This window comes from Uloborus diversus, chromosome 9 (assembly GCF_026930045.1).
Source record: "Uloborus diversus isolate 005 chromosome 9, Udiv.v.3.1, whole genome shotgun sequence".
NCBI classification, from domain to species: Eukaryota; Metazoa; Arthropoda; class Arachnida; order Araneae; family Uloboridae; genus Uloborus; species Uloborus diversus.
In genome coordinates this window covers 134,255,338-134,270,382 of record NC_072739.1, presented here as the reverse complement: position 1 = coordinate 134,270,382, position 15,045 = coordinate 134,255,338, and the positions used below count along the sequence as shown (strand labels likewise).

The 15,045-nt window shown below is 30.9% G+C and overlaps 2 protein-coding genes across 2 annotated transcripts in view; one reads left to right on the top strand and one right to left on the bottom strand.

Moving 5' to 3' along the window:
• Positions 1–15,045, top strand: part of LOC129230035 (vacuolar protein sorting-associated protein VTA1 homolog) — a 212,381-nt gene that overhangs the window by 110,244 nt on the left and 87,092 nt on the right. The gene's annotated exons all lie outside the window — the stretch shown is intronic.
• LOC129230510 (multiple PDZ domain protein-like) overlaps positions 1–15,045 on the bottom strand; it is an 80,906-nt gene that overhangs the window by 12,252 nt on the left and 53,609 nt on the right. The window contains exons 22-28 of the mRNA XM_054864912.1: positions 12,374–12,452; positions 11,562–11,758; positions 10,971–11,065; positions 8,941–9,010; positions 7,629–7,685; positions 1,497–1,598; positions 1,167–1,238 (exon numbers count right to left, since the gene is read on the bottom strand). Of these exons, the coding sequence (XP_054720887.1) occupies positions 1,167–1,238; positions 1,497–1,598; positions 7,629–7,685; positions 8,941–9,010; positions 10,971–11,065; positions 11,562–11,758; positions 12,374–12,452 (672 nt within the window). The remainder of the gene's footprint in view (positions 1–1,166; positions 1,239–1,496; positions 1,599–7,628; positions 7,686–8,940; positions 9,011–10,970; positions 11,066–11,561; positions 11,759–12,373; positions 12,453–15,045) is intronic.

Below are 15,045 nucleotides of genomic sequence, written 5' to 3'. Positions count from 1 at the left end.
ATATCTAATTCTTTCATGCAAAATAAAAACGCATTTCATTCTACGGTCAGTAATATTTTTATTTAAGTATCGTCTGCTGCCAAAATTATCTCGCTCGGTAAAAACGAATTTCGAAAATAAAACATTATTTAAAAAAAAACACATTCTTTGAATATAAAAAACAGAAAATTGTTATGGATTACAGTTTTAACTGTTCGGTGTTTTGAAAATGGTATTTTTCAGAAGGTAGGTTTTGTTAGATTTATATTAACAAAATAAAGCGAAACAGCTAAGTCCAAAGAAAACAGATGTTTTCAGTATTATTTAATGATGCATTGAGCACGTTTTTCTAAGCTACTTTTGTCGTATCTGTGCAGATAACCCTAAAAATGCCTAGTAATTGTCACTTAAGGTGAAAATAGCTTAGTATATGAAAAGGTTTTGAAAAGAAAATTTGTCGTAACTACATTTATTAATTTTAAATTAAGATTTTTACAAAAATACTCTCTTACGGTTTTTAGATAAGTTATTTACGAAACAACTACCGCAAGTTGAGCATTTAATTAAGTCATAGATCAAAGAAACGAGTTGCAAAACTTTAATCATCAATATCTCATTTTGAGCTCTACTGCAGATACCACATGTGTGCTTAGCACGGCAGTATACAGAAATAAATCTTGGTCAACTCCCTCAAATACCCCAACCTGAAATCTGCTAATATAGAAAATATGCATAGAATTTCAGACAAAAGTAATGCAAGATGTATAGAAACTTGAAACAATAACATTATCACAGATCATTTCTTTTTCTTTTTTAATAAATTTTCATTGGTTCCATTTTTAAAAATATTAGGATATGAATAGCGTAAAAATACATTTAGACAACAGATAAAAATACAGCTTTTACTTTTTACAAAGAGTCTTAAAATGAACAAAATGAAACAATCTATAGTTTAAGATAATAAAAAAAAAATAAAACTATTAGTCTATATAAACCCTGACACTTATGAGATATATAAAATGTTCTATTATTTCCTTTTAGTCCTTCAAATTGGCTAAATCCCAAATTGTTTCAGATGATTGGAGTTTCATTGTTTGTTCATTGTATCTTACTAAAAAAGGCAAAAGGATTAAGAAAAAAATTGAAAACATTCAAGTATTTGCTTTCACAACTAAAAATATATTTACCAGTTCATAATCAGCACCAATAAGTTTTGTTTTATTAACTGCTAAGATCATATCACCAACACTAAGGCCAGACTAAAACACAAAAAGGATCAATTAGTTGTATTAAAACAAAAGTACTACAATCATACAGCATTACTTTTCAGGTGTAAAGTACATAATGATGCTTAGATATGAATTAAACAGTTAAAATGATTTTCAAAAACTGCATAAAGCATAATAAATTAAAACAGTTGAAATTAAAAAAAAAAAAACATGAATTTGAATATACCTGTAAAAAGGCTTTTGTATGAAAATATTTTGTTAAAGGCTTGAAAAATTTTTAGAACTTACTTTCTCAGCAGGACTATTTTTTTGAATGTCTGAAATAAATATTCCTCGACCCATATCCACATGCTTTCCTTCTAAAATCATGATTCCTAAGCCATGTTCTCCCTACATTGGAACAATTTAAAAAAACTCAGAGAGTTTAACGTAACAGGAAAAGACTGCAAGTAAATTATAAAAATTTAAAAAAAGGTTTAAATTATATTTAGAATAAAAAAAGACACATAAATAAAGTAAATTCTAGTGATGTTCCGGATACCCGTATCCACGGATATCCGAGGGAAAATAAAGATCTGTATCCCTATCCACTACTTTTTTGATGGATCTTAAACGGATCTTTTCTATTTTAAAAATTCTTAAATATTTGAATAAAGGACTCTTAAATTCTGTTTAAATTAGGTTTTATTCCGTATTTAAATTATAAGGTATCATTTCAGAAGCCAATTTGTACTCCCTGTTCCAAAAAGAAACGGGTAATAAGTTTTAAAAGTATATCTGTGTGTTTATTTGTGGCATCGTAGCTCCTAAACAGATGAACTGATTTCAGGGGTAGAAGTGACCGACTTGTCACATATAGGACATTTTCCGCAAAAAATTTAGGACAAATATAGGACACATTATATGAATAATTTTGCTATGAAAAAAGAAATAATACATATCATATATTATTTATTTATTCTTATGAAGGATTTTGTTTAAAAAAAAATCTCAAATCAAATTATTCCTTACATCTGAAATGACTTCCCTGTAGTTCAAAGAATAATTTTTGAAAAAAAAACAGTGTACTTTATAGACGAAATAATTAAACAAATTTTGAACAAAGAAAATTTTTATGTTTTCTTCCTCACTCATGACCCAAGTACTAATTCCACTGTTCTTTGATTTTATATCTAAACTAAAACCTTTAACAGTTGTATTAAGAACAAACAGAGCTTCAGAAGGATCCTCTTGACGTTTTTCAGAGTCTTTTTTATGCTTGAATGCTTTAGCATGCTGCCTCAATTGCGAGAATCCACTATTGATTATGGGCACTGAACAGTTGCAAAAATGGCAAAAAGCGGTAAAATCATCTTTTCCTTTAGTGCACCATGAACCAAAATTTGTAGAATTAATGTCCTCCTGGTTCGACAACAACAAAAAACGGGAATATAGGAAATATGACATTTTTCAAAAATATAGAAAATATAGGACGATTTTGATACTTTTCTTGAAAATATAGGAAATATAGGATATATAGGACTACTTCGACCCCTGTGATTCTGATAGTTCTTTTTTCGTTCAAAAGGTGACTTGATCGAAAGTGTTCTTATTTTAGTCTCGTTTTTGCAGAACTTGAATTACCGGAAATATTAATAAAAACCAACTTAACGTATTTCAGAATTATGATTGTAAAAACTTACCCGTACGTTTAAAATATTGGCCCCAAATTGAAAGAACTAAGTTTTCTGTGTTTGATATTTGTTTGGAACTTCCAAGTTACATACAGTAAAAGCTATAATCGTATTAAGGAAATTTCAAATGCAATTCAAAGCCGTTATACGCGTGATCTGTAGCTATTTCATAGTCGGATAAGGAAAAAAGCTCAATAATTTAAAATTTCTGTCCACTGTCAGTTCGTTAACAATGTGTGTTCTGACCCGCAAAATCCATCTCAATATGAGGTCGGCCCTCTGGAACATTTTTTTTTTTTAATTTTAAATTTAATATTAGTTTCTGTTATTGATTTGGGGTTTCTGTTAATCTTCATTTTTGTTTTTCTCGGCATTCTTCAAAAAAAGTGAGACTAAATTCTCTATTTACTGTTTGTAAAGGTGTTTCCGGCTTTGTTATTCTGTCGGTCGGAGTAAGTTGGGTGGAATGGGTCAGCGCTGCATTTATGTTGAAATAAAATGCGAAAAATATTTCTAGCCTGTCCAGTAGCAGCTTTGCACTCTTGCTCCTGTATCCTACATCTACCGATCAAGCTAGAAATAATTTATCACATTCTATTTAAGCATTAATGTAGTGTTGACCCCTTCCTTCCAACTCTCCCTCAATTTTAACGGATTTTTGAAGAAGCAGTGTTATTATTCTGACGGAAATACCTTCCGTAACAAATTAAACACTTGGATAGTTGAATTGGGAAAAAAAAATTGAGATCCGTATATATTGACACTAATGATCCGTATCCGTGGATCTACTTTTTTGACGATCCGGCACATCACTAGTAGATTCTATGGTAAACTATGGAAAGATGGGGGACGGTTGAGATCATACAAGAGTAATTTTTAAAATATATACAGTATTGTGGCAATTAATTGGGAAAAAATATTTTTTTCCCTTTATCACACATAAGTGAATTAATAAGCACTCAAATTTAGCTCAGAGTTCGAATGGCAGTTATTGTCAAACTAGTAGCTGTTTGTACGCATCAGGTAAGTAGCAGGCATATAAATTCTTCTGCCAAGTGGCTAGAAGTTGGCAGTGTTAGTTGCTCGCTTGTTTTGGGAGTAATTAAAGTCATGGATATCAGCCCTGAAACACATGCTAAAGTGATTTCACTTAGAGAACACACTTCTAAAACGTTAGAAGAATGAGGAAAAAAAATTGGAGTGAGTAAATCAAATGTTGGGAGTATATGGCAACTTTTTAAGACAACAGGAAATGCTGGAATCAACCGTATTGGAAAATGCTGCGAAAAAGATCAACTTCGGTTCGTAACGACAAAAGTTGATATCGAATGAATGTTATGAATTATGGATTTACTATTTTTGATCTGTCTATGTCCATGGTGGCAGCTGGTGTTAATATTCACCTTCAACAGTGAGATACAGGCTTTTAGAAAGTGGGCGGTAAGCACGTCGACCGTACAAGCAGCAGCTTCTCACGCCTCGCATGAAGAAGAAAAAGGTCAGAATGGACACGGAAATATAAAACAGGGACTGAGAAAGACTGGGAAAAGGTTTTATTTTCTGACAAAACACATTTTGTGGTTCAGGGATTCAGATCCATGTTCGTGAGAAGGAGCACGGGAGAACCTTTTCGTTCGCATCACATTGATCAAGCACACAGGTATTCCCCCAAAAAGATGTTTTAGGATTGTTTCTGCGTTTCAGGGACAGAATCCTTTGCTCCTGTAGAAGGAATGATGAAAAGTGCCAGCTACGAATCGATATTGACCCAAAATCTGCTTCCAACCATGCCTTAACTTTAGCCCAACGGAGGTGGCGTTTTTTGACAAAACGGCGCGCGATGTCACACATCGAAGCAAATTGTTAATTTCTGCTCTAAAAACAAATTTACTGTATTGGACTGGCCTGGAAACTCCCTGGCTATCGTTAAAAAAGTCTTCACTAGTTTGACAGTACTACGATGGAAAAGCTAATTTCGTCTGTTATTGACAAATGGTATAAAGACATTGAAATTAAAACTGTATCCGCCACTCTAGTAGATTCCATGCCAAAAAGGCTGTGATGTCAATTAGTCTCGGGGAGATCATATTAATTATTAGTTTCAAGGATATTCCTGGAAAACTTCAATAAAACTGATTTTTTTTGGAAAAAATGCATTTCCCAATTAATTGCCACAATACTGTATAAAAAAAGAAGATTAACAAACAAGATGTGTTTGATAATAAACTTGTCATATTATTACAAATGAAATTTGGCCATGGGCAAAATAAATATCTGAAATGCAATGAAAAAAGAACATGAAAACAAATGGTTATATTAAAGCTCTATAAACTTTTTCTGGAGCGTAAAACTTGCATTACGCAATTTTTTCCCCATCTTTTTTTTTTATTTATTTTTTAAAAATTTATTTATTTGTTCATTTTGTTTATTTGGTTTTATTCTTCTGGTACATTGTCAATATTAATTTTACTTATAGTTGGAACCTTGCACAAAATGCTCTACACAATGCATGTGCTCTATTACAAGATGCATATCATAACACAAAATAAATAGCAGAAACGTAACAAAAGAAAAGCAAAAATTCATTACAGACAGTATTTTCAATACCATGAAAATAACGAAATATTCCAGAGAGTTATGCAAAATGCAGGGACGTGCCAGCTGAAACTCACTTTTGGAGCAATCTCAGGCGCAGGAAAATAGTGACTTTGGAGCAGCTTGGCTCAGGAAAATTATGAACTAGGAGCAGTTTGGCTCACCAAAAAGTTTGTTTTGTAAACTTGGAGCATGAAAATAGTGTAATTGGAGGGACAAAAAGTATTTCTTGAAGTAAGCAGTGGTGTTCCCACTAGGTATACTCAAGGGATGTGCCGACCAAAACTCACTTTTGGAGCAATCTTGGGGGGCAGGAAAATGGCGAGTTTGAAGCAGTAAAACGGTGAATTTGGAGCAGTCTGGAGAAGTAAATTTGCAAATTTGGAACAGCTTGCAGCAGCAAAAAATTAAATTTTGCATCAATTTGGAGCAACAATGTATATTTCACACACCACAGAAACATGTGTGACATGATAAAAACAACAAAAACAGAGATTAAGGATGCAAAATCACCATAATTCCAACTACTAATTGAAGCTCTTTTGATTACATTTATTATTATTGCTATATTATTTTTTCTTTTTTTTCTCTCAAATATTTTTCTCAAAAGACTAGTCTTGTCCTGCTCTACATTTTTTTTTACACTTTTTCTAAATTGAATTAAGTTCACACATTTACTTTGCTTAATACATCACTGCTAAAGTGACAATTAAATTGCTTTGATACCTATTTTTAAAATTTGTTTGCTTCATGAAATTCAAAAGCATATACAAAGAGGCTAAAAATAAAATAATAAAAAGAAAGAAAGAAAGAGAGCATGAAAGCAAAAAAGAATGGGTAAATTTAAAAACTGAACCTCAGCAAGTTACAAGTCAGTTTTAAAGAGTTACTAATAATGCTTGTGTTTTTATTTCTTTTTTTTTTTTTTTGGTATGCGTAAGTTATTTATTTCTATTTGATCTTATGTAACACACACACACACACATATATATATATATATATATATATGTTATATAATGAACTTGATAAACAAATCTGAAGATCAAGCAAAGGCAACACTAAAACTTTTTATTTTTAAGTGTTTGATATTTAATCACAAAATTAATAATGAAATAACAATGAACAAAAATGATTTAAAGAAATGATGTCATAAGAGAAGGAATTTTAAAATACATGTGAAAAAAATAAATAAAATAAATAAGCAAAAATAAAAGTTGAAAACAGGCTAAGGGTATAGAAAAAATGTCTGAATCTGAGAAAGTTGAAATATCTGCATATTTATTACGAGAGCATTAGAATTCCCAACCAAAATTAGCGATCAATTTTCTGTCCTAAAATCTTAAGAAACCCAAGATTAAAAACTGGAGAACAATATTATTTTTTACAGATGGCATCCGCTTAAATCAATTAGGATGCAACAAGATTAACATTTCGAGAGGGCCTGGCAAGAAGATGAACTGACTAGCCCTCTTCTTCTAAAAACATAAGATAAGAATGGTTGAAAAAATTGGTTAATACAGAATTTTTCAAATCAAAGGAACAAAATCACATAATAAATTAAAATAATCAAGTTTTAATTTATTATGTTCAAGTTCAAAAGTGGATGCAATCAGATTTTGAAATGCTCAAAAAATCGGGAATAAGTCGAAAAATCATAAAAACAAGCTCCAAATACAAACTTGATAATAATCAGCAAAAACTGCCAAATATGTTGAAGTAACTACAACATTCCAAGCAAAATCACACTTTTGGCGCAGTCCCATTTTGGCGCAGAAAAGTCCATTTAGCGGTCTTTTGGAACAGTTTGGCACAGGATCGCCGACTGGCACAGTTTGGCTCAATTGACGCAGCTGGCACATCTCTGAAATAGTTATAGATCTGCCGCTCCTCCCCCCAGAATTAATAAAAAAATTTCTTACATTTAATTAAACTTTATTTAAACAATATTTTCAAAACAAATTTTGGTTCATAGTTTTATCTTACTTAACAGATATGAATCAGATTCAATTTATTGAAATAAATTTTCAAATATGATGTATTTCTGTTTTTGCTCTGGCGTAAAAAAAAATAGATAGTCCCTCCTCACACACATTTTCTTTCAATCTTAAAATATTAGCTTTGAATTAGAGTAATAATGTGGATAAAACTTTACCTTTTTAGTAGTAATAGTACGAACACCAGAATGTGATGCAATAAGATCTTCTAATTTCTAAAAATAAAAAATATATAGCATAATACACCATACTTAAAACTAACTCAAACATACTCAAAAATGAATAATGAAGAAACTCTTTTAAAATACTTGATCATTAACTTCAAAATATTACAGATTATAATGACTTGAGAAAATTATAAATATATTTTGAACATGGCAATGTAAAACAAATACAATGTAATAAATGCAAACATAATTCATTGATATAAGATTCATACATCAAAATTTAAATCAATGGGGAAAACATTTATGACTGTTGTATGATATGCACACTATCTTTTAAAAACACAACAGTACACTATTTTTCTTACGAACTTGAAAATCGGGACAGATGAATTTAAAGATTGATGAATTTTTTACCAAATACAATTTTTTTAGGGGGGGGGGATAAATTAAAAATTCAAATAATAAATTTTTAATCGAAAAATGCTCAATTAGTAAAATTACCAGAAGTATAGAATTTTCACTTCTCAGAAGAATAAAATTCACAAAAAATACAAAATAATTTACACATTGCTAAAACATTCCTTTTATGCATGATAGTTCTGATAGAATATTAGGTCAGAAACAGCAAAAGTATGATGCATAAAGCATAGTGAATACTTACACTGAAAGAGGTCAAAAATAAGTTAACAGCTAAGACAATGAGAAAATCAGTTAACAATGAACTTTAAAATGAAGTATAACAAATATAAATAAATTTAAACTGTCAAAGAAAAACTACTATTGAAGAAATTCATAGAATTTTAAGAGCACATGTTTGGAAAATTATTGTATAATACAAAGAATAATGCTGATTTTATTCTGGCAGTGACAGACACAAAAATAGCTGTTGTCCCCATTGTCATGGTACTACACCATCAATTGCAGCTTTCTTATTGTTCAATGTAATGATATAGAACTATGAAGAAATAATAGCATTTTTAATGATGGAATAAATGACAATAAGATAGGATACTAATAAAATTAAGTAATTTATTCAAAAGGACATCTGAAGCAAAATTATCCTCTCTATCACAACCTGTATGAAATTAGCATCAAGAGAATGGAGAAAGGAAGAAAAAATATCACGAGAGATCTTTTGCTGAAGTCCAGCTTTAATGAATAAAATAGGATTTTTCAAAATACGAATGACTGAAGTTAAATATATATATATAAATATTATACAATGAGTGACCATTCCATTATTTCATTCGGAGAAAGTCAGCCATGCACAGAAAAATATATGCAATGGTTTAATATAAATTACCTCATTTTCTAAATCAACAGGAAAATGTGTAATGGGTTTCACAGCCATTTCATCGAGAGCATTTTCCTTCCTATACAAAAAAAAAAAAAAGTTAGAATTAGACACAGAAAAATAAACTATATATACTATTTTAACTTATTCATAGAAATAAAAAATTATGTGGGGTTACTAAAAACAACTTCTTACAGTCAGCAATTTTTTGCCAAGCTGCCCAATGCCAGCTGCAAATTCATTCAAAAAGAGCTAAATGAATTCACTTTTCCTGAGGGCTAAAAACCTATATTTTTGGAGGTTAGCAGCTAGCACACTCATTCACAGACTTATTTAGCATAACGTATAAAATATACATGATTTAAAATCTAAATAAATTTTAAAATCTAAAATGTAAAAGCTAAGCATATAATGAGGATTTTTTTAAATTTTTCTATGTGCTTAGAGATAAGCTTTCCCAGAGAGCTTCTAAGAGTGGTTGTTCAACATTTGTTTATTGAATAGGAGAAAAATGGTAAAGAATGGTAAAATGGTAACTACACCTTCTTTCTTAAAGCAAGGATAACAGCTAAACCATGTACATATGAGGAAGTTAAGAAAAAGGGATGTAAGTGACAAAATTAAAATTTTGGACATAACCAGACTAAATGAAAGGGGGACCTCTCCTCTGTCTTGGGGCTAGAGATAGTACTAGTAGCCCTGAAGGGTGATGGTAAACAGCATGATTTAGACAAAATTTCATTGAAAGCCCACCTAGGACCTTATCTTTAAACACGTTTTACTTAAAACTTGAAACTGTCCACTTACATCCCTTTGCTTCTCGCTGCCTCATATACGCTCTCTCATCTTTTTTTTTTATTATTTGTTTACCTGACTAGTAAAGAAAATGCTAGGCAACTATACAAAAAAATAAACCAACTTTATTTCAATTCTACAATTGCAAGAGCTTCCATGTTGCCCTTGCTAACAAACTGCCACAAGCCGACAAACATTAAAGCTATTGAAGCTACAATACAAAAAAGCATCTAACCAAATTGAACCGACAATCAAATCTATGGTGGTTGATTTGCATGAATAAAAAGCGCCCTCTTGCACACAGGCATGGATTAGCAGGGATATTTTCCTGCTAATCCATGCCAACTTGTGTTTGGGTTATGTTGAATTTATCTTTTCTGAATAGACAAAAAAGTTTATTTTGATAGTTCTGAAACAATTGGTTTCTGAGTTTTCAACTCTTATCCTTGCTTTCATACATACTTTTATTTGAGTTGTCTCATTTAACTGTTTGTTTTGACAAACAAGTACGAAGTTTTGTTTTAAACAAAATTACAATGGGGATTCTTCACATTCTGTATTTATTTTACAGGCATCTTCCTTTATGATCAATTATGCAAATTAATCATTTGCTCAAATTACTTGCTTTTAGCCTCAACTACTTTCTCATTATGCAAATGACAAAAATTGAACTTCGAGTTGTGAAGTTTTATTCTAAAGGATTCCGGAAAAATAGTGCCAAGATCGCGCTTTAGTGCAATTTGTCACTAATTCACTCCTGCCCCATCAGGATTAAATAAGTAAAAATTATTTCAGGATTGATTAAAATGCAAAATTAAGTTAAAATTTGAGTAAAAAAAAACTTTCGGTAAATGCAACAAGAATAGGAGAAAAAAAAAACTCAGTGCTTCACTAGCTAAACCAAGTATGATATGTAAAAAGAGCACTTTGCGTGTTTTAACTGAAAAACATCCATTTGCTTTAAAATATAGAAGTTGATTTCGAATTTCATTAATGTAAAAAGTTTTCTGTACATACATTTTAATCTCAATTAAAAATTAAGTAACGAGTATTAAGTGAGTTATAATTTGAGTGACAAAGTTCATTTGTGTTAACATTAGAACCCATTGAATCCTACAGTAACTCATTATCTGAGACTACTAGACCAAGAGATTGCTAAATTTCTAAGCAATAAAATAAAAACTGCTACAATACAGTTAAATAATATAGCACTTCGAATTTGAATAGGAAAAAAATGAAAATACCTTAGGACAATAAACTTGCATGTTGGTGTCATGATTCCCCTAATTACAGCAGAAACATTTAAATGACATCTACCATTTAAGACAGTTCCATTGACCTAAAAAGGAAACGTGGAACTAAACAACTTTAAAATTATATTACTATCATGGAAAACAAAAATAACAAATTGTTCACACTCATTAACTTATATTCTCATAAAACTTTCAACAATTCTTTCAAAACTAAAATCTTTAATACTTCATAATGTCTTTTAATAATTTTTATCTTTTCTTTTTTTAATTTCAAAATTTATTTTTTCCCATGAATCTTATCTGAAATAAATTTGTTTTAAATGTTACTATTATTAGTATAATTGAAAGAGCAATAAACCATTTTACTGTGTAGCAGAAGCAATGTGGGGTGGAGGGAGGGGGGGGGGAGTTCATAGTGCCATATGTAACCATGACAACCAGATGGGGAAAAGGGTGGAAAATAGAACAGTTATTTGGCCTTGAGAGAGAGAGAGACACGCTGAATCTAAATAAATAGACTATAGTGTATTTTTCAAATTTAATTTGAAGCAAAAAATGAAATAAAGCTGATACAAAACGAACCTCCAACAGTTCATCTCCAACTTGGATCAAGCCCTGTTTTGAAGCCTTGCCACCTGGATGCATCCCACAAACAAAAGAGCTCATTTTAGAGCGATTTTTGTTTCCAGCCAGGCTCAGACCGAGTCCATTAGCTCCTTTCTCTACCTCTATCAGTATTGCATCCCCTTTTAAATCTTTATACTTCTTCTGAACCTTTCCTGCAAAATAAAAACCAAAACCTGACGCAACATATCACCAAACAGAAAGTCCATATGAGAAATTAGATTTAAAACACAAGCCTAATTTAATATAATACACGATAAACATATAAATCGCTGCTGAAAGATTCATACAAAAAACTGTTGCATGAATTATTTGTCAATAGTTTTGTATTATTGAAACAATTTCAACTATTGAAAAACATTCACACTGACTTCAATAGTAGGAAACTGAAGAATAAATGTAACAAATATCAAGTTAATATAAAATCAGCAAAGGCAAGACGAAAGAAACTAATTCAAATGTAAAATTAAATTTAAAAAATAAGCCATTCAGCAAACAAGAAACAAGTCAAAACCTACAGAGGAATTTAACAGTTAGAAAAAAAGATGACAGCCAACTACGCATCAATAAAACAAACTTTTTTAAAGCAAATTTTATAAATAATGTAATTTTAAATGATTAAAATAAAAGTTTACAATAGAATAATCAAGATGAAAACAGGTCTATAAATGAAATTCACAAATCCTAAAAAACAACTTAACATGCAAACATTATGAAGAACTATTTCAAAGAAAAAACCAATAAAACTTTGAGAATGATAAATTGTTTACTTTTAGTATATCCAAAATCGTCTTCTTCTTCAGTATCACTTTCAGGCTTTCGTATGTAACCAGCACTGTTTCGGTCAATCTAAAAAAATAATAATAATTATAAAATTAATAAAATTTCATGATTGCATTTGTTACCCTCTGTGACTATTTATTTATGATTCTATGAACAAAACTGTGAACATCTCATTAATACACTACACTACTCCAGGGTCTACCATATATACCACTACACATGGTTTAACCAGTTGCATGATAGCCTTAATAGAGCTCTGTATTTTTTTTTTTTTTTTTTTTATAATCTGCACCAGGTGCCAAGCAACTCTTCATCCAGCAACCCCAGAGGCATTGATTTAAAGTGGGAACTTAGAGGAATTAGTGACCACAAACATATTTAATGTGCCTTAGTAAAAATTAACAAACACAGAGGATTTTTGATCGGCTGGCATCAGACACCACATTAATACAGAATACATGCTTTAGATTTATCATAATTACTTGTTATAAATACTTCATCAATAAAAAAAGTACTTAGTACAACAATGATTTTTCTTTAATTTAACATAAGTCACTGGCAGTAGTGGTTACATTATTGTTTTTACCTATAGTGGTTAATAGTTAGTATGTACCTATTGAATTTCATAGACAGTGTACAAAGCACATTTTAAGACAACTAGGGAGCTCTGTCCCCTGCTCGCTAACGCTCACCAACCCCCAAAGATTGCTTCCCAATCTTATTTGATTTGCAAAAATTTAAATCGTCAATTAAAAAGAAACAGACTAAAAACGCATTATGAGCTCCCTTTGCAACAAAAAGCACCCGTTCCCCAGGTTTCAAAATAACTTGTACCAACTTGCAGAGCCGTAAGGGCTAAGGGGCTCCTGAGCATTGCAAAACTGCAGTTTTGTACGTTTGAAAAGTAGCTTACATATTCGTGATCTCTAGTAGAATATTTTGCTCTTTAGCTCAGGGCTTAAATTGAGTGAGCCTAAGATTTTCCGTTAAAATTGAAACCTTAAAGTTTGTCAAGAAGAAAAAAAAACAAAAAGTGAATTGAAAAGGCGTAACTATGGCAACACCAAATAAAACATCAATAATTTTAATGGAGATGAGAAATTTCGAAAATGATTTTTAACGGCTTGTAACTTTTTTCCTTTGGAGATAGAAGCTTATTTTTTAGACCATAGGTCGAGTTAGATCTGGAGTAAAAAAGCCCAGGGTTCATACTCTATTTGGATGAAAAAATTCCATGACTTTTCCAAGACTTCAATGAAAATTTTCATGACCTCGTTACACAAAGAGAATAGCACTATTTAATCTCAAACTTGGTAATATTTGGAAATGAGCATTAGCAAAACGTCAATATGAATGCTACAGTCTCATTGAAGCACTTACTCGTAATGGAAAAAATATAAATGCACACTTAAAAAACTAAACTATTCTTACTTGTCTTCATCATATAAATTTAAGGAAAGTAAAAATGCAGTGAAACGAATATGATGATGCTTAAATGTCTGATATTTAAAAAAAAAAAAAAAAAACAGGCAGAATAATATTGACGCATTCAACCTTTGTCCCATTCATCACTAAGTTTTCAACAAATTTGCTTCAAAAGTTACCTTTTAGTGTCAACAGTGCCTTTAATTATCCACGTAACTTGACAGTATTTTGGTTCTTTAAAGTAAAGCCGCATATTTTAGTTCTTTATGTTTCTAAACCAGATCTTTTTTGAAAAAACCATTCAGTAATGAATCAATCTTCTGATTCAAAAGTATATTTGTTTTGTTTAGAAATTTGCATATTTTCAAATGCATATAAATTAATAGGTTCAGAAATTCCAGAACACATTTAATTCTCTACATTGAATGAAACAGTGGGTCGCATGGATTAGTTTTGCGCGCTATATGTAGAGCACTATTGTTTTAGAGCATTAGAATTCCTCTTTTTCTGTATTCTATCACATGACTTAAGATCTTTATTTTCTAAAACATTCAACAAATTAAGATAAACTCTGATAAATTTAATAATAAAGTCCTTACGAGTGATGGAATCGAACTCGTATGCAATTGAATTGCTTTTTTTTTTTTGAGTGGGCGTAGCAAAACTAAGAACGTGAAATTTTGCTACTGCAGAATACGAAACATTAAAAAGTGTTGAAAATAATATAAAATTCAAAATAAGTGATGTCCAGGCAGTAAAATCACACCGCAAAAAATGGCAAGCAGCTGCGACAGAAGTGGATGCAATGAGATTTCAAAATTCAGATTTGATTTTGGATCTTTCAATTTTCCACTTTTAATCGCTTTTATGTGCTATACTGTTAAATCACTCAAGAGTTCTATTGCTCCTTTAGCTACTGTTCCTTTCTCTTTGTCTAGGACATTTTTCCATGACTTGAAGTAAATTTCCATGACTTTCAATGAAAATTTCACTTTTCCATGATTTTTCCAGGTTTGAAATTCTGTTTTTTTTCCCCATGACTTTCCAGGATTTCCATGACCCGTACGAACCCTGAAAGCCACTCTTTTCAGTGGTGTCAAAAAGAAAACTGTGGGACAATTCCTTCGCTTTTTACAGATAGATTTAATGAAGAAAGTAGTGCCTAAATTTTAGCTAAGCCTAAAAAAGTTTGAGCTAAAAATGTGAATAACTCCCACTGTATTTAAGTTAGGGC